This window comes from Delphinus delphis, chromosome 10 (assembly GCF_949987515.2).
Source record: "Delphinus delphis chromosome 10, mDelDel1.2, whole genome shotgun sequence".
NCBI lineage: Eukaryota > Metazoa > Chordata > Mammalia > Artiodactyla > Delphinidae > Delphinus > Delphinus delphis.
In genome coordinates this window covers 9,781,366-9,801,593 of record NC_082692.2, presented here as the reverse complement: position 1 = coordinate 9,801,593, position 20,228 = coordinate 9,781,366, and the positions used below count along the sequence as shown (strand labels likewise).

Here is a 20,228-nt window from a genome sequence, read left to right as displayed (position 1 = left end):
CCCGTGTCCCCTGCATCGGCAGGCGGACTCTCAACCACTGCGCCACCAGGGAAGCCCGAGTTATCTATTTTATACATATTAGTGTATACATGTCAATCCCAATCACCCAATTCATCCCACCACCACCCCCCACCCCGTCATCAATCTTTTTAGATTTCTTGTCTAAAAAGAGGGAAAATGTACTCTACACAGTCAGGAGGTAAGATCAAGGAATTAAAAGGATACATAAATACTTTGCAGATATTATCATTTTGTATCTTGGTGGTAGTTTTCCACAACTGTCTCATGGACATGTCATTTACGTGCATTCATAATACATCACCCCCAGGAGCACTGTTGCAATTTTGTAGCTGAGGATTGAAGGGGAACCTTCTGCTTCAAGACTTCATTATGAATATTTAACATGGCATCCAAGCACTTTTTACACCCTTTTGCTACCTACCCATGGTAGCTGGTTATCTGTGTGACGTGACCTTGTGGCACAAAATACTTTGAGATGATTTCTAGGTCATCTACAACAATCAGCCTGGATGAAGACTATTTAATTTGTAACCACTTACGATAATTCCTCCATCTTTTAAGAAGCTCTGAAGGAAAGGGTGCCTTTTTATTCCCTGTGTCTTTTGCCCACAAATATGCACTGCAAATGGAGCCCAAACCATTTAATTTCCAATATTAATTCACATTAACTACCTTTGTTGGCTGTCACATGGTATATATAAGATTACAGTTGGAGATATGCCCTATTATCAGGTAGGTTTGCACTTTCCCATGGTCATAGGCTAAATGACCCTTTTATAAATGCCCCACCATGGGCCACCAAGGGAGTGGTTAATCCAATCCAGCACAATTGCTGAAAACATCCACGACATTCAGGCCCACATGACGGGGATGGGTGTTGCCCCTTTCACGTGACTGGGATACTACGGTAATTTAGAGTCATCTTCAGGACTCCAGAATTCTGTTCTACAGTGGAAGCACCACGAGCTCTTTGCTCTCGTTCGATCTCTAGCTGATCTTCATCCATTCAACTGATTTTTAATTTTAAAATGTGCTACCTCTGCTGCTCCATTCCTACTGCTGCCACTGTCATCACCCACATGGAGATTATTAGTGCTTCTCCCACCACATCTCCTGGAACACTGCTGCCGAATGAGCCCTATTTGTTCAAGAACTATTTTTATCCCATCATTCTCCTGCTCGAAAATCTCCCCTGGCTTACACAATCAAGTCCAAAACCTCTCCTCTGGAACTAGAAGCTGTCTTAATCTGCCATGATTCCACCTATGCAGCCCAGATCTCATTATTTCCAAACAGAAACATTTGTTCTCATCACTTTGCTTTTGCTCACACTTCGCTTCTGCCTAAAATATCCTCTTCCCTGTTTTTAACCTCTATCTACACGTCACAAATCTTTTCAAGATGAGCTCTGATTCCATGTCTTTCCATAAAGTCTATCATTCACATTCTGGTCTGCAATGCTATTTTCTTTTCTGACCTATAGCATATGTTGATATAACACATTTTGGAGCTGAACCAAATACTGTTTTGAATTGTTCTCCATGTGTTTCGGTTGGTAATTTACTCTTCTGTAAAAAGGCCTTTCTCATTTCTTATTTCCCTATAGAATAAAATCCAAGTCTTTAGGATTCTGGATCCTTCTTAACCCAGTCACAATAGATCACTGACAGTGAGCTAATATTCCAAACTACATTTCTTTTAAAAGCATATATAGAGATTTTTTCTGATTGTGAATACAGTACATTCTTGTTGTAGAAAATATGCAAAGGATAGTCTTATATAAAGAAGTAGGAAAAAACCTACCCCTCTGAGGCAGCCCCGTTTAGCATCTTGGTAGGTGTCCTTCACATGTGTCTCCCACTACCGCTTTCGCATCCTTTGGCCTTTACTCACATCGTTCCCTCTGAATGTTATGGCGCTGCTAGGTCCTCTCAAATGAGCATGACACAAGAGCTGTCCAAATACCACCTCACCTGTGAAGCTCTCCTTAAATCCTATCCTCACAGGTAAGACCAATCCTGCTCCCCAACCCCAATCTTCCCTGGGTTTCTAATATATTGGCATCATATTGTTCAGGTCAAAGTGACTTGGCGGTTACTGGAACCCCATGAAATTGTCTGCATCCCCAGAATTCATTTTCCTACATCTATTTGGCCTCTCTTTTTTTTTTTTTTTTTTTTTTTTGCCCCAAATCTCAGTAAGCCTCTTTTCTTGACTGTCTTTGGAAAGAGATTAAATGTTTGCATATTGACTTTAATATGATCACTACTTTTTGTCATCTCACAGACACTAACCAGGTTATACCTTTCATTTATAGAATATTGGATAAAACTAGTTTCTACATATGTTTGTACATATCTATATCTCCATGGAGGTGAATAGTATATTGAAAGATACTCTTTTTTGGAACACCAGGGGGGAACAGATTAGAAGTGAGCAATGATATATGTTCCTAAGGTTAGAATTGTGAGTTTCCATTCAGGCCTGACATGGCATGTTTCTACAATCTACCCTCTTCTCTCCATTACCACCATCCATGCCCTTTGGCCATTCCAACCCAACCTGGACTAAATTTTTAGGTGTTAAATTATCTCATACCCCAGCCTCTTCAAATACCCACAATGCCTGTCCATTTACCTAAAGGACCAAAGCTCTTGATGATACGGCCCCAAACTGTTTACGTTTTTAACCTAAATTCTAAATATATCTCCTTAGAAATCCTATACTCTACTTAACAGTAGTCTATGTTCCAGTCCATACCAAGCACTTTCAAGTCTCCAGTTTTTTGGGATTTTTTGGGGGGTACGCGGGCGTCTCACCGTTGCGGCCTCTCCCGTTGCGGAGCACAGGCTCTGGACGCGCAGGCCCAGAGGCCATGGCTCACGGGCCCAGCCGCTCCACGGCATGTGGGATCTTCCCAGACCGAGGCACGAATCTGTGTCCCCTGCATTGGCAGGCAGACTCTCAACCACTACGCCACCAGGGAAGCCCTCAAGTCTCCAGTGCTACTTCTGTAATTTCCTCTGCCTGGGATGTGCTTCCTACCCCCTACTTCTCCATGTATCCAAACTTTTCATAACCATCAAGACGCCATTATGCCATCTCCTCTTTGATTTAAAAAAATTACAAACATATTTTGCCTTTATTTAGCATTTCCTTCATCCTGCCTTGTATTAGTTAGCGGGTGACATATTTGTCTCCCCTACTTGTTCATAATCTTTTTGAGAGTGGAAACTAGGCTTTCTTTCTTTCTATTCAGTGCTTAAAACAGTTCCTTGCAGCAAGCACTAAATTAATTTGTATTGATTTGAATCCACAAACTCAGAATATTATATAGGAAAAAACCCAATGGACTGGAAATCTTGGGGCATGGGTTTTGTTCTCAGCTTCACTAGTAAGTGTCTGATTTGATTGTGGGATCTTGGGACATCACTTTCCTCACTTGTAAAAATCAAGAAATTGGTCTTCATTATCTTTAGGGGCTCCTAGCTTTCATGATCAAAGAAGAAATTAAAACTCTCTCATTTACCTTGAATATAAGATCCTTACTTACACACTTATTGTGAATGTACACCTCATTTATTGCAGCTACAAAGGAAGAACTTCTGAAGGTCAAGAATTGATGCACTGGACAGACGAGAAAATAGAGGTTCTAATAGCGGTAAAATCTGGAGCTTGGACCCAAGTTGATTGATTTCAAGTCTAGTGGGGTTTTGTTTGTTGTTTTGTTTTTTGCGATATGCGGGTCTCTCACTGCTGTGAGAGAGCACAGGCTCCAGACGTTGCAGAGCACAGGCTCCAGACGCGCAAGCTCAGCGGCCATGGCTCACGGGCCCAGCCACTCCGCGGCGTGTGGGATCTTCCCGGACCGGGGAACGAACCCGTGTCCCCTGCATCGGCAGGCAGACTCTCAACCACTGCGCCACCAGGGAAGTCCAAGTCTAGTGTTTTTTTATGCAGGTAAACTATCCCTTGAGAGCAAACCTAGAAAGGGAGCTTTAGATAGGTTAATCGTTACAGTAAGTAAATAGCTGACAGGCAGTAGAAAAGTCATCACTCATGTCCCAGAGGAAAGAACTAAAAATAGATTTAAGCAGTGGTTGAAAAAGTTGTGTTGGGGAATGAAATTTGGGCAGTTCCCGGTGGAAGAATATCAGGTGCACGGTGTTGCAAAAGCAACAGCACGTAGCAAGAAGAGGCCAGATTATTCAGAATAAGTTGCACGATGAAAAGGTTTAAGAATTGGGATGTTGGGATTAACACGTACACACTACTATACATAAAATAGATAACCAACAAGGACCTACTGTATAACAGGGAACTCTACTCAATATTTTGTAATAACCTACAAGGGGAAAGAATCTGAAAAAAAAAAAAGATAGATATGTATGTAAAACTGAATCACTTTGCTATACACCTGAAACTAACACAACGTTGTAAATCAACTGTATTTCAATTAAGAAAAGAAAAAAAAAAAAAAGAATAGGGATGTTGGGACCCGCCACTTAGATGAAATGTGACTTTACAGTTTACTCAATTTCAAGTCAATATGCTATCGCTTAATCTCCTTCCAAAGACAATCAGGAAAAGAGGCCTATTGAGATTTGGAAAGAAAGAAGAGAGGCCAACTAGATATAGGAACATGAATTCGGGGGATGCAAACAACTTGATGTGGGTCAAGTAACTGCTCAACTTTTCTGACCTGAACAAGACCCTGGGGATAAAACACAAAGGGCTAAAAAAAAATGTATATAAATATATATGTCAAGACAAGTTGAGGCCCATGATTAAGTTACTACAACAGTCCACTTCTCTGTGGTTTGTACCCTGACGTTTCCTCCTTCTGTAGCTCAGGAACTTTCTGGTCGACTGATCATGAGATGGCCGAGTGAGGACTGGAAATGAACACGGGTTAAGACAGCCATCCCACAGTAAGATTCTGAACTGGAGAACTCCTAACCCTTTAACTGGGGTGAAAATGTCTACAATTTAAATAATACGTAAAGAAAAGTACCTATGCTCGGGGATGCTTTGCAGAATTTTTCCTAAATAAGCAAAATAGAAATCTTTCCAAGGTGCATTTTTCTCAGATAGCTTACATTCTAACAGCGGAAGGGACTTGTATGCCATTTCTTTCAGTCTAGAGGTTTTCCTGCTATTCACGGGAGAAACCAGGAAGAGCCGAGTCATGCAACAATAAGAAGACGTGTGGCTGAGCAGCTCCCATTAGTTCACTTTGCAAGGAAGGCAGACGTCGGGAACAGTCTTGATGGTATTGTCTTTAGCATCTTCATTCAGGTTACTTTTTGCATGAGTACTTTACACAGTTATAGTCACAAAACCTGCCCCCAAAAATCACAAAGCTCTTGGCAATTCCAAAATTAGCCACGGAAAATGCCAGTATTCACACCATCTCCCAAAAATGTAGCACTATGCGGGTCTCACCATTGCCGGATGCATGGCTAAAGGACTTCCAATCTGTAACCCTGTTCGAGAGCGTTCCCACCAGTAAACTCGGGGGAAGCTGGTCAGGTTTACGTCAGACAGAATGGCAGCGCATCCCCAGACATCTGTGTAACCTGCGCACAGCTCAGAAATGGCAGGAAGAGTAGGTGGAGCTATGAATACTGATGTGCAAGTTTAAGTTTAAAGCAATCGTGTAGGCAGATTCAGTCCTACCTGGGAATTTCTGAAAAATTAAAATAAGACTAAGGAAAACTATTTTCAACCATATAAATAACAGCAAGACTATCTCCCGGCCATCTTTATCTTTGGTCTGCACCCATGTCTCTAGGAAACCGTAAAAAGAATTTGTGTAAGACTTAGGAGATGGGAGTCTCAAGTGATGGTTTTCATGGACACACAGTGGGCATTGTTTTTAAAAGCCTGCCCACTTCATCCTATCCTCCCTGCAACGACCACACATAGAGGTCTTTCTGCTTAGGACTCAGGAATCATGAATCCAAACTCTCCACAGTTTCAGCCCCTAACTCTCCTACGCACTCAATCCAATGCTTATTGGACGCTGCTAAGCACGTGCCAGGCACTGTACTGTGCCGTTCTGGTGGCAGAACCCAAGGAAAGCTCATTCCCTTCCAGAACGTACAGTATGAAAACGAGAACGCAAATAGCAGAATAATAGCAGTGCAAAGAATGACTATGAAGAAAGACCCAAACCAACTGTTACTAGAGGGGGAAGCATCTGGCTTGGTGGATCAGTACGTAATCCTGGGGAAGGTCACACTTAGACATGGGCTGGCAGCCTTGGGGAAGAGGGAAAAGGAATATTTTTAGCACGGAGCAAAGTGTGAGCAAAAGCAGAGAGGTCACCAGGCACAAAGCACATCATCCCTCTATGGGGAGCGCATCACATATGCTGCCGGGCAGTGCTGGGGTTGAGGGCAGGGTGAGGGGTGGGAGATAATGAATCATCCTCTCAACCTGGTCACTTTAAGGCCTCTGGGGCAATGGATGTGTAGGAGCAAAGCAAGTGAAAGAGGCGAAGTGATAAACCCTTCTAGCATTTGTCGCACACGCGGGTGCACGCGTGCACACGCACACACACATGATTTATGATTTTTTTTCTGTAAGCGTTTAGAGGCCCCAGCATTTTCACACTGTAGGTGAGAAACTCTGTTACATCAAGGACTTCTCCCACCTTCCTTGTGCTGTGACACAAAACAGCCCTCCATAACTTGACCAGGCTATCGTAATTAGGTCATCATTTTACCAGCAGTCGACTGAACGTTTCTATCTATCGTGAAGAGTATTCTCTCCACTCATGGCTACGAAATCATGCTAACTGTGAAAATGATTTCATTCCTGTGCAAACAGAAAGGAACCATTTGGAGAGCCATCCTCGGAAAGAGAAACAAGTCTTAAATCACTCATTCCAGATCAGCTGTGTTATTGAGCAAGCATTTGACAGCTAAAGGATGGGCAAACTTTCATCCTTTGATTTTGTTTTGGAGAGACTCCCAGTGTCTTACAGAATTCCCAGAATACACTCTAACATTGGTTGCATGGAGGTTTTTTGGTGGGGGTCATTGACTTGAAAGGAAAACTCACTGTCTTGGATCTCCTCCAGCACAAACATAGAAAGGGAATGTTTCTTGAAACAATGATGCCTGTGTGTGCGGCTCACAATGCTACCCAACTTATGCCAGCACCACACAGTGCAAGCAAGGAACGCTTGCAGGGGTGCGCAGGCTGGATACATTGCCAGTCTTTGCGGGAGGCGGGGCGGAGTCTCTCCCCACATCTGAGAACCCACCGCCAACTGCAAAGCAGAGCTCAGGAGGGCCCCCTGGACCTCAACGACTTTTCTCTCTTAAGCACATTTGCACTATGAGCTCCTGAAAGTAAGATCCACTAGCTGCTCTGTGTTCTTAGTTTGTGCCTAGAACAGCATTGCCACGTTGAGAGAGGCACTTAATGGATTCAGAAACACATCCGATGATTATCATAATGATTAGAAGGAATCCGTGCAAAGGGAGAAAGTCGGGAGCAGGTGGAATTTCTCAAGCAGCAAAAAGAAAAGGAGGGCTCACTCTCCTTCTTCCCCCACCTGAAGAAAGAGAAATACAACAGTTCCTGGCCATGGCAGCCCCTGATCCCTCAGGAACAATGTGCTCGGTGGCTGGGTTGGAGGTGGAGAGGGGAGACAGCCATCTGGCCTCACCTTTCAGGTGAGAGGTCTCCAGGCCTCCAGGCCACTCTCTTCTTCAGCTTTTTTTTTTTTTTTTTTTTGCGGTACGCAGGCCTCTCACTGTTGTGGCCTCTCCCGCTGCGGAGCACAGGCTCCGGACGCGCAGGCCCAGCGGCCATGGCTCACGGGCCCAGCCGCTCCGCGGCGTGTGGGATCTTCCCGGACCGGGGCACGAACCCATGTCCCCTGCATCGGCAGGCGGACTCTCAACCACTGTGCCACCAGGGAAGCCCTCTTCTTCAGCTTATTAACTCCTGTCCTCAAGCTTTGTAGGGGGAGAGATAGAGAAGTTCATCAGAACAATCAAGTGTCCCAGGAGTTAAGACACAGTTATGTGAAGGTGGGCGCAGTGAGGGAAGGAGGACCCATCTCTACTGGGGATCCTGGAGAGACCTCACCATCAGATGATGTGGGAGTGGGACAGGCAGGCACGTAGGCAGGAGAGCCCGACCGGCTTCAGGAACAGCAGCCACTGTGGATGGCTGGAGTGTGGAGGTGAGGCTGGCAAAAAAAAGTACTGGAGGAGCAAGTGAGACAGGGTGGCGCCTGGGGCCCTTTGCTGCAGGGCTTGCACCTGGAAAAACGTCTCCTCCGGCAACCGAATACAAAGAAATTACAAGGGGCTAAAGATAACTGCACACATGCACAGTTGGGGCAAATTATGAACAGTAAGATACAGAAGGACTTCCCTGGTGGCACACTGGTTAAGAATCTGCCTGCCAATGCAGGGGACACGGGTTCAAGCCCTGGCCCAGGAAGATCCCACATGCCGTGGAGCAACTAAGCCCCTGTGCCACAACTACTGAGCCTGTGCTCTGGAGCCCGCGAGCCACAACTACTGAGCCCGCATGCCACAACTACTGAAGCCCGCGGGCCGGGAACCCCTGCTCTGCAACAAGAGAAGCCACCGCGATGAGAAGCCCGCGCACCACAACAAAGAGTAGCCCCTGCTCGCCGCAACTAGAGAAAGCCTGTGCACAGTAACCAAGACCCAACGCAGCCAAAAATAAATAAATAAGCTTATTTTAAAAAAAAAACACAAAAAAGACCAAAAATCCAACTGCCACTTCTGAGGTGCTGGGAGCAAAATCAGGGTCTTGAACATGATCCCTGCACACAGCACCACCAAGTGAGTGGGCAGACCAACTAAGCCACCCTTCTGGCCCGACCCACGGGTCAGCCCCTACGCTCACCCCATTTAAGTAACGAGCTTGGCCCCTTCTCTGGGAGCGAGCAAGGGAACCTGTTACTGGTTTTTCACTCTCTTGTGCTGCAGCACGAGTCCCAGTAAAGCCTTGCCTGAATTTCTCATCTGGCCTCTTCTCAATTTCTATTGATTAAAGGGTCCAAGAACCTGGGTCAGTAACGCAAGGACTGGCTCCTTCCTGAGGGCCTCAGACGCCTTTAAGGAATTTGGGCTTATCCTTAAGATATTGGGGAATCGGGAAATTTACGAGGCTGTGACATGATTAGATTTAAATTTTGAACACTTACTTGGGCAGCCAGTGCGGGGTGGACCCATGCAGTGGACTCCAGGCAGGCAGGGGACAAGCCAGGGCTGCTGCCCTCAACCCAGCCAGACAAGATACGGCCAGATTTCTTGGGATGGAAGGAAACATGGTGGAGGACAATGGGACATAGGGGCAGATTTATCGTGAAGGTTATGATGCTTAAATTAGGCAAGGGCCCCTTCCAAGGTCCTGGGAGGGGACCTAGCAAGGTGTTCACAGGCATTTACTAAATTTCCAACGTCAGACATTTTTGTATGTTTTCTTAGAAAGACCCCTCCAAAACAAGATGTATGATTCAGACACAGGGAAGCTGAGGTTCAGAGATGTTAAATGACAATGACATTGGAGCGGGTCAGGGAAAGAGAAGCTGAGAGAAGCAAGACAGACAATACAGAAATATTGCTTTTTTAAACTAAATGTTCTATGGTATGTTGTGGAGATCAAACAGAGACAAGGTCTGGAAAAGACTTTCTGTGACATCAGCCCCCAGCCCCTTTCTCTATTAGCGGCGTGCTCCTTCAACCTCTGTCCTTCCGTAACAGTCAGTTATTTTGTTCTTAGTGTTAAACAGATTCCACAGCACAAATCCTTGCAGATCTTATTTGACTGGAGGATTTCAACATTTTACATTTATCATTGTAAAGCCAAGGGCAACTTCATAACTTTCTTGGGGGGTTTTGTATGAAGCTGTTACATGTAGGGATAAGGTGAAAGAAAGAAATCCTAGATCCTTGTCCTTTCAAGTTAGGTGTTTTGCTGTTTAAATGAACTTCGTGTGTGTGTGTGTGTGTGTGTGTGTGTGTGTGTGTGTGTGTCTGTGTGAGAGGGGTGGGGGTGAAGGAAGGGTGATGGGGGAGGAGAAGGAAGCCGGGGAGATATACAGCCATGTGGTGGAGTAGAAAGAACACTGGATAAGGTGTCAGAATACTTGAATCCATAAGCTCTGTGGTCCTGATGGATGAATCTCTGAACCTTTGAAGGTCTTGGTTTCTTCTTGAGTCAAGTAAGAGAGTCGAATTAGATGCTCCAGAAGCTCTGTTCGTATTCTAAGAGTCCAAGTATCATGTAAGTCAAATCTTATTTAATATTCACCCAAGGAGTTTCACTTTTTTACCAGATTGACTGTTTCCTAAAGAATACTTGGCTTTATTGGCATATTCAATATGCCCTTCACATACCACCTCTCAAAGGAAATCTAACAGTCAGCAATCCTGCTCTCTTGTCCTGAAATACAAAATGATTGAAGCTTAGAGTTGCTTGGCCAGCCTTCCTCTTCCATCACCTCCTCCCTCGTGATTGACTGCTAAGCCTCTTCTATATTTCATAGATGTTGGCAAGTCGGGTTCTCAGAAAGTTCAGAAGGGGAAGAATGAATTGAATTATCCTATTTCTAAGAGCATATCTGAATGCTGAAGCATTTTAAGGAGGAATGGATGATCATAGAACCAACTGGCCCATTTCACACAAAGCATTGGCTATGCATTAAAGGAAAGACCCATAAAACATGAGAGAAGGCTCTTGGTCAAACTGAACCTTCGATACTAAGCAATTAAAAATGAGTTCCTTGTTAGTTAAAATGTCACAGCGTCATAACATTTTTATGTGATATCCTGAAGAATGGGTAGTGAGAGGAAATTTCATCACAGATTTTTGCAACATAGTGGTTTTTTAAAAATATTTTATTTATTTATTTTCTATCTTTTTTGGGGGGAGGCTGCATCGGGTCTTCATTGCAGCATGCGGGCTTCTCTCTAGTTGTGTCATGGGGTTTTTTTCCTCTCTCTCATTGAGGTGCACGAGCTCAGTAGTTGTGGCGTGCGGGCTTAGTTGCCCTGTGGCATGTAGGATCTTAGTTCTCCGACCAGGGATTGAACCACGTCGCCTGCATAAGAAGGCGGATTCTTTACCACTGGACCAGGGAAGTCCCTGCAACGTCGTTTTTTAAGAGTATTTCTATGTAAATTATATAAAGCATCCGTAATTTACTAACATACACCCTTTTCACTCTGGTCAGGATTTTGGTGAGCTCTTCTTTAATGTTTAGCTACAAATTTATTCTCTTGTCCATGCCCACTGTGAAGGTAGCATGCACACACTGCTAAACATTATAGAACAATGGCTTGGAATTTCTGCTACATTCATGGCAAGTTTAAAAGAAACCAAAACATCAGACCACTGCTTTCTCATTTCCCAATTGACCATTTCTTTCCCATACTTCCCCCACAGGTCTCACACACATTGTAGCGGATGTAGTCAGCACCCTGCCCATATCCTACTGGTAATTAGAAAACTTACTGGGAAATCCTGCAAGTCTGCACAGAGGGCTTTTTTCTGACTATAGGAGAAAAGGAGCAAGAAGTGCTGGAGAGACAATGACCCTCAAAGCAGCATTCAACCAATGATGGAGAAAGAGTGAGTGAATAATACCCAGTTTCCACATCTCTCAATTGGAATAACTTGAACGTGTGTTGCATACGATGGTAACTGGCTTGATAACACACCTTTTATTGCCTTCTTTTCTCCTTCTCTTTTCTGTCTTATTTCCCCAAACTTCTGCCAGTACTTCCTGAGTGCACCTCCCAGACAAACTACTTGTACTCAAAATCTTATCTCTGCGTCAACTTCTTGGAAACCCCAAACCAAAATCTAACACATGGTTCCCATAACCACTAAATGTTCTCAGCTTCTAAGACATTGGAACTGAAAGGCACCTCACAGTCCTATGACACAACCCTGATAGGTTTGATTTTCATATGGAAACACTGAGATCCAGACAGACTGACCCCAAGGTCACATAAGCAATCAGTGGCAAAGATCAAACACCTTGAGCCCCCCAGGATTCTATTTGGAGAGTAAGACTTAAATCTGGCTAAGGACCAAGGACATTTTTGAACCAAAATACTACTTTTAGCAGAAGTCTGTGGCAGGATTTGAATTGAAGACTAGAAAGAGTCCATGGTGATATGCTGAGTGTAAGAGAACAAAAAATTAAGAGGATGATATATTCTGTGAGGGTGACAGGAGTTATAGAGAAAGGTATCATTATTAGTTAAGGAGTGCTGAGAATATACAGGAAAATCTTCATAAGAGCTAAGGGAACATCTGCATCGTCTTCAACTCTCAAACTCCTACCACTCAATATTTTGAATGTATATGAAAAATATGGTAAGTCTTCCCACCTTTGGGAGAACAACCCTTTCAAGCCCCAGACCCTTGGATAATAGTAGAAAAACCCCTTTCTCTGTACTCTGCTTTTGGTCAGCAGGGTCAAGGTTTTGCTCTTCATCTTCTGTTGGAATTTGGCCCTTGACTTTGACAATTTCAGCTGTTGCTGTAGGAAGTAAACCTGGAGCCAAACAGGCACCAGAGAACCTTTCAAAAATAAGACCCTGACCTATTTAAAAAGTACCTTATGAAACACACAGTCATCTTAAATGACACTGTAGAAGAGAAAGCGTGCCTCAAAACAGTTTATGAGCAAATATAAATACTATTCTACCTGTGCATTCGTCCTCATTTGTCCAAACATCCTCGTTCCTTTGATGTGAGATCTCTCTGAGGGCTTGACGTATGAAAGCAATCCTGCAATTTATCGACTAATAATAACACCTTCAAAGGAAAGTAATATACTTAGTGGCACCTCATCAAGGTTTTAATTTATTTTATTCCTCTAAAGTTTCAAGAGACAAATTGGAGACAAATAATTAGTATTATTTGATTCAAGTCTTGATCTTGGTTGTTATGAATAAAGAGCAGCTTTTGAGTTTATGTTCAAGGTCAAAATATGGAAGATTACATTTATTCCGAGACTCCTTTCAAACATAGGTTTCTAGGGTGGGTGTGGGGTAGGCAGAATAATGCCCCCCCCCAATGATATTCACATCCTAGTCCCCTAACCTGTGAATATGTTACTTTACACGGTAGAAGGGACTTTGCAGTTGTGATTAAATTAGGGCTCTTAAGATGAAGAGATTATCCTGGATTATCCAGATGCTCCAATGTAATCACAAGGGTACTTATAAGAGGGAAGTGAGAAGGTCAAGTCAGAGAGGAAGGAGATGCGATGACAGAAGCAGAAGTTGCAGTGATCCCATTGCAAAGGAAGAACCAGGATCCGAGGAACGCTGGTCTCCAGAGGCTGGAAAAGGCAAGGACATGGATTCTCCCTAAGAACCTCTAGAAGGAACCAACTCTGCCTTTATCCCGTTGAGACTGATTTTGGTCTTCTGATCTCCAGAACTGGAAAGCATAAATTTGTGTTTCTTTAAGCCACTAAATTTGTGGTAATTTTTTACATGAGCAACAGGAAACTAATACAAGGGGCATGTGAAAGAATTAATGCTGAACAATCTACCAAGGGGCCCCTTCAACCCATGCCGTGCACTCTAATTTGCCCAATCTCAGGGCAGCAGGGTGGAGCAGAAAAAGCAAAGCCTTAGGTCAATCAGACATCCTCTGAGTTCCAATCCTGGCTCCGCCCCTTACTGTCTGTGTGCTTTGGGGCTGGTTATTTCACCTCCTTGAGCCTTAACTATCTCATAGGTAGAGCAGTGGTTGTCTGCGTTTCAGATCCAACAGAATTACATCTCTATGGCAACAGCAATAAATCATCCAGCTAGAATAAAGGTACCAGTAGGTTGTCGTGAGGTTTAAATGAGATGATGTGTATAAGGGGTCTCTGCAGTGTTTATTTTACAGCAGATGCTCCACAGAGGCCAGGTCTCTTTACTTCACCTCAACCTCGCACAGCAGAGGTTGATCCCACAGGGAGCTTTCTAAAATGCAGGTGTATGAATCTCACCATCAATAGCTTCCTGCCTCAACTGGGAGAACATCAAAACTTCTTATCAGGGTTTATACGATGCCTTTCGATTTTTAATGGCATTACTGAGACATAATTTACATACCATAAAATTCACCCACTTTGTGTACAATTCAATGAATTTCAGTATATTTACAGAGTTGTACAACCATCATCACAATCTAATTTTTGAACACTTCCAACAGTCTAAAAAGAAAACAAGTGCCCATTTACCATCACTCCTTATTCTCACCCTAGCCCTACACAACCACAATCTCTATTCCCTCAGGTGGATTCCAAATGCAGTTCACCCTTGCCTCAAGAAGAAACTTTCACTATTTAAGCAAATAGACACTCATAAGCTTACTGGCCATCACTTCAAAATTCTATACCAGCTTTTCTCAAAACCGAAAAACAGGGTCTTTTTTCAGTATCCCTGAAGGGACCTGGGTTTTATTGGTTAGAACTTCCAGTATTACAGGGAACTGAAATTTAAAGGGTACACTTTCAAATCATGATTTTTCAAGAATGTACAAATTTAAATGCTCCCCTTCTCACTTCTCCTCCCCAGCCCCACTCCAAAACTCTGGTCTCAGTGGTGAGAAGGCCCACTGTTCTAGAGATGAATATACATGGACCCAAAGTCCCCGGGGACCCATCAGCTCCCTAGTGTATGGAAGGTGGTTCCCATCCCCCTTCCCCTTCCCTCCATACCACATAGGTGTCTTCAGTAATCTGAGGGCCAGATCCTTTCCATTTTGCTTACCCCAGGCTTCTAGGTGGTCTGTTGTACTGTTGCTGGGGGGGGCCTGGCTTTTGTCACCATGGGAACGGGTTCCCTGGGGATAAGTTTGGGCAGGAAATTTCTAACCGGGGCAGTAGGGGATGTCATAAGCCACAGGGTGGCCAAGCCTGCATCTGTGAGAGAATCTGAAGTCTAAGTACTGACAAGAACACAGGTAAAGTATGATGTCCAAAGAGGTCAAGAGATGAGTTTCAGGCCCTGGAATACCAGGCGCACCAGGCTAGCATTGAGAGAAGATGAAATCAGAGAAGAAACAAGTGAAAGTGAGACAGGCTGGTACCCTTTGCTGCAGTGTTTGCACCTGGATAAACAACTCCTCCAGCAATAAAATACAAAGAAACTATAAGGGACTAAAAATAGCTGTGCGCATGCAGCAGTTGGGGCAAATTATAAACAACAAGATACAAAAAGACTAAGAACTCAACTGCCACTTCTGAAGAGCCCGGAGCAAAAGCAGGTAAGGAACCAGCTCGCCCCGTCCAGCTCCCTGAGTGCGCAAGCCAGGGAACCTGTTACTTGTTCCCTCCTGATCACTTTCTGTTGACTGAGGAGGCCAAAGAACCCTGCTTGGTAACAAAAGGGATCCCAAAATATTGCCTCCAGCACTAGCTGGTTTGTGCTGCTCGCTCTGGTACGTGAATGCATTAAGTTAACTGCAAGGGCCAGGGCAGAGCACACGGGCTCAAAATAGTGGATGGACTGCACTGAAGAAGAAATATCTCTTCCCAACTGTCCCAGCCATGTCCATTCTATTACCGATCATTCTACCGATCATCTCTATACAGTTTCAATTCACGGAGATATGGTTTAGAAGACAACTTTTGCAATGATGGTTGTTTTTGTCATTCTTAGATTCATGCCCATGAACTACGCATAGCATAAAATGGGAAACATTTATATGGCATCCAAAATCTTAATGCTCTACCACCTGTCATCATAATACAACTGGCCAAAAAATGGGATGGGAGAAGAATGGCTTTGGGGAGGATTAATTCAACTTCTAAAATATGCTGGGCACTTAGGTCCTCTTCTTTTGGATTTAATATTTAAATAACTTGATACAGTTATTAGACAACTTGGGTCTGTAAACATCTACCAGGATAAATAGGGGTACATCCTTTTCTACCTTGCCATAGTTTGGATTTTCTTTTTTTTAATCAGAAATGAGGAGTGAACTTAAGAAGTAACTGCACCTGGGACTCCCCTGGTGGCACAGTCGTTAAGAATCTACCTGCCCATGCAGGGGACACGGGTTTGAGCTCTGGTCTGGGAAGATCCCACATGTCACAGAGCAACTAAGCCGGTACACCACAACTACTGAGCCTGCACTCTAGAGCCCACGAGCCACAACTACTGAGCCTGTGTGCCACAACTACTGAAGCTGGCACTCCTAGAGCCTGTGCTCTGCAACAAGAGAAGCCACCGCAATGAGAAGCCCGCACACCGCAACAAAGAGTAGTCCCTGCCTGCCGCGACTAGAGAAAGCCCACACGCAGCAACGAAGACCCAACACAGCCAAAAATAAATAAATTTATTTAAAAAAAAAAAGTAGTAACTGCCCCTGTTGGCCAATTATTGTGAGAAAGAGAAGTTCAGCTTCAACCAGGCTACAACTGAAATAATTGTATTTGGCAGCCGGTCCCTCATGTTTAAGTGTACAATATTTAATTACCCAACCACAGATAGCACCTTCAGATACTTATGGGTGCGCTTGGTAAGTGAGTCATCCAATAAGGTCCACTGGGGTGCAGTTATAACCAGAATCCGATGTTCCACAGAAGTAATATTATGTTTATTTTATGCTGGAGACAAGTGGATTGTAACATCTGCTCTTGACGTTTTTAAAGCAAATTTTTGACTTGATTTTTTTTTGTGCAGGGTTCTGAGTTCTCAAATATATGTCTAAGTACTCAAGCATATACACATTTTTTTGTTGAGTATCAAAATGTTGGTTGTACCCCCTAGTTATATCTGTAGCTCACTTATGAGAGTAAATAGGGAGACCCTCCATAGAGGAGAGAATACAAGACCAGTTGCTAAATTTTCATAGCTGAATGTCAACTCTGCAGTCAGCACATCAGGAATCTAAAGCATCTGGCTCTTTCTTTTATCAGCAACATAGAAATAGGCACTCAGGCTCGTATTAGAAAAGTCAAGTATGAATGCCCTGCAATCTAATACTCACCAAAGACTCAGGTGAGACACCTGACTTTGAGAGAGGCAGCCTAGAAAAACGAACTCTGCTTTTCCAGGTCAGAGCATCTCAATGCTGGCTGCACACTAGGATCACCTGGGGTGCTTTAAAAATACTTACGCCAGAGTCCTACCCTGAACATTTGATTTAGAATGTTTTAAGGGTTTCCTGGGGTCGGGAACCACTATTCTAGAACCTTGCTTCTCCAAGTGTGGCTCAGGGACCAGCAGCGTTAGCATCTCCGGGGAGACTGTTAGAAATGAAGTGCTTTTGAGCCCCACTCCAGGCCGGCTGAATCAGCATCTGCTATTAAAAAGGTTCTCAGGTGATTATAATGCATTTGCAAGTTCGAGAATCACTTTTTAAAAGAAGGTTCTAGGAGCTCTTCATATTGTCAGCTCATGACAAAGCAGCCCGTCAGCAGATCTCTCTGGTGAAATGCCTTAACTGAGCCCCAGCTTCATGATGTGCCTGAAGATCAGTATAGTCCATTGGTGTCAACTATACAACTCTCACCAAAGACATTTTCCCCATGATACGCCCAATATTCCTTAATCAAGAACCCATGCAATGAAAGTCCTCTTACACTTTAATGACAGAAAAAGCTCATGTCACCACATGCATTTAGTTCCTACTTACATATAATTTTAAAGCCTGTAGAGAATCTAATTCACAAAAATCTCTGAAAATTGTAGGTGTTCTATATAAATGGGCTTGGCGGTACTCTTATTTCATAAACTAAATCTCTGTGGAGGCCACAGAGTTACACAGTCATTCCAATAATTATGTAAACTACTTCATTTCTTTGGCCATCAATAACAGTCCACAGGAATTTCGAGAGGTGGCATCATTGTTAAGTCATTAAAACACGTCCCCAAGTAACCATTAGTGGATGCACCTGGAGTGCTCTCCACTTGCTTTAATACCCATCTCCCTGCCACTCAACTGCAAGTCAGCGGTGAGAAGTGGGAACAGTATAGACGAATGGTTCTTCAAGTAGGGCTCCAGGACTAGCAACATCACCTGGGAACTTGTTAGAAGTACAAGTTGTCAGGTCACACCCAGACCTACTGAATCAGAAACTCTAGGGGTGGAATTCAGCAGTATATATTTTAACAAGACCCTAAGTGATTCCGATGGATGTGTGATTTGAAAACCACTGGGAGCATTCAGTGTGAGGGGAGCTCACAGAATTTTCATTTCTAACAATTTCCCAGGTGAAGCTGATCAGTAAACTACAAAACCACTGTTGAAGAGCATTGAGAGGGAAAACAGAATAAACATTATTCAAAGCCATTTTAGGAGACTTTTTAAAAATTCTAAGAATTTTAGTTTATTTTTCAAAAACTCAAAAATAGGCCGTCTTGGGTTCAGTGTCCTGTGAGGAGCTTCAGCGCATGTTCTGAGCTGAGGTGTTGGCTCAGCCGTTTCACAAGGGACTCTGGTCTGAAGGGCTGGGGCAAGGCCTCTGCATGGGGCCCGCTATGAGCAACAGAAACAGACTAAGCACAAAGCGAAAAAAGTTGGAAGGGCTAGGCCTGAAGTGAGATTACCAGATTTATGTACTTTCCAGATGAAATGTGGATTCTCTAGCAACAGGAGCCGTGTGGCTGACAGCGTCTTGGTGCTCCAGCCGGGTGTCAAGCCTGAGTCTCTGGGGTGGGAGAGCCGAGTTCAGGACAGTGGACCACCAGAGACCTCCCAGCCCCATGTATTATCAATTGGCAAGAACTCTCCCAGAGATCTCCGTCTCAACCCTAAGACCCAGCTCCACTCAATGACCAGCAAGCTCCAGTGCTGGACACCCCATGCCAAACAACTAGCGAGACAGGAAAATATACTCACCCATTAGCAGAGAGGCTGCCTAAAATCATACTAAGTTCACAGACACCCCAAAGCACACCACCAAATGCAGTCCTGCCCACCAGAAAGACAAGATCCAGCCTCATCCACCAGACCACAGGCACCAGTCCCTTTAACCAGGAAGCCTATACAACCCACAGAACCAACCATAGCCACTGGGGACAGACACCAAAAACAATGCAAACTACAAACCTGCAGCCTGTGAAAAGGAGACCCCAAACACAGTTAAGTTAAGCACAACAAGACAGAGAAACACACAACAGATGAAGCAGCAAGGTAAAAACTCACCAGACCAACCAAATGAAGAGGAAATAGGCAGTTTACCTGAAAAAGAATTCAGAATAATGATAGTAAATATACAAAATCTTGGAAATAGAATGGAGAAAATACAAGAAACATTTAACAAGGACCTAGAAGAACTAAAGAGCAAACAAACTATGATGAACAGCACAATAAATAAAATTAAAAATTCTCTAGAAGGAATCAATAGCAGAATAACTGAGGCAGAAGAACGGATAAGTGACCTGGAAGACAAAATAGTGGAAATAACTACCACAGAGCAGAATAAAGAAAAATTGATCAAAAGAACTGAGGACAGTCTCAGAGACCTCTGGGACAACACTAAACGCACCAACATTCATATTATAGGGGTCCCAGAAGAAGAAGAGAAAAAGAAAGGTACTGAGAAAATATTCGAAGAGATTATAGTTGAAAACTTCCCTAATATGGGAAAGGAAATAGTCAATCAAGTCCAGGAAGTGCAGAGAGTCCCAACAGGATAAATCCAAGGAGAAACACACCAAGACACATAATAATCAAAGTATCAAAAATTAAATACAGAGAAAAAATATTAAAAGCAGCAAGGGAAAAGCAACAAATAACATACAAGGGAATCCCCATAAGGTTAACAGCTGATCTTTCAGCAGAAACTCTGCAGGCCAGAAGGGAGTGGCAGGACATATTTGAAGTGATGAAAGGGAAAAACCTACAACCAAAATTACTCTGCTCAGCAAGGATCTCATTCAGATACAACAGACATATTAAAACCTTTACAGACAAGCAAAAGCTAAGAGAATTCAGCACCACCAAATCAGCTTCACAACAAATGCTGAAGGAACTTCTCTAGGCAGGAAACACAAGAAAAGGAAAACACCTACAATAACAAACCCAAATAATTAAGAAAATGGTAATAGGAACATACATATCAATAATTATCTTAAGTGTAAATGGATTAAATGCTCCAACCAAAAGACAGAGACTGGCTGAATGGATTCAAAAACAAGACCCATATATATGCTGTCTACAAGAGACCCACTTCAGACCTC

General features: G+C 43.6%; 1 protein-coding gene across 6 annotated transcripts in view; it reads right to left on the bottom strand.

The window, feature by feature from the left end:
• PHACTR1 (phosphatase and actin regulator 1) overlaps positions 1 to 20,228 on the bottom strand; it is a 551,052-nt gene that overhangs the window by 269,022 nt on the left and 261,802 nt on the right. For 4 of the 6 annotated variants that reach the window (XM_060023625.1, XM_060023628.2, XM_060023623.1 and 1 more), the window contains exon 4: positions 19,192 to 19,227. The exons of the other annotated variants lie outside the window; for them this stretch is intronic. In XM_060023625.1, the coding sequence (XP_059879608.1) occupies positions 19,192 to 19,227 (36 nt within the window). The remainder of the gene's footprint in view (positions 1 to 19,191; positions 19,228 to 20,228) is intronic. 6 annotated transcript variants of the gene reach the window in all.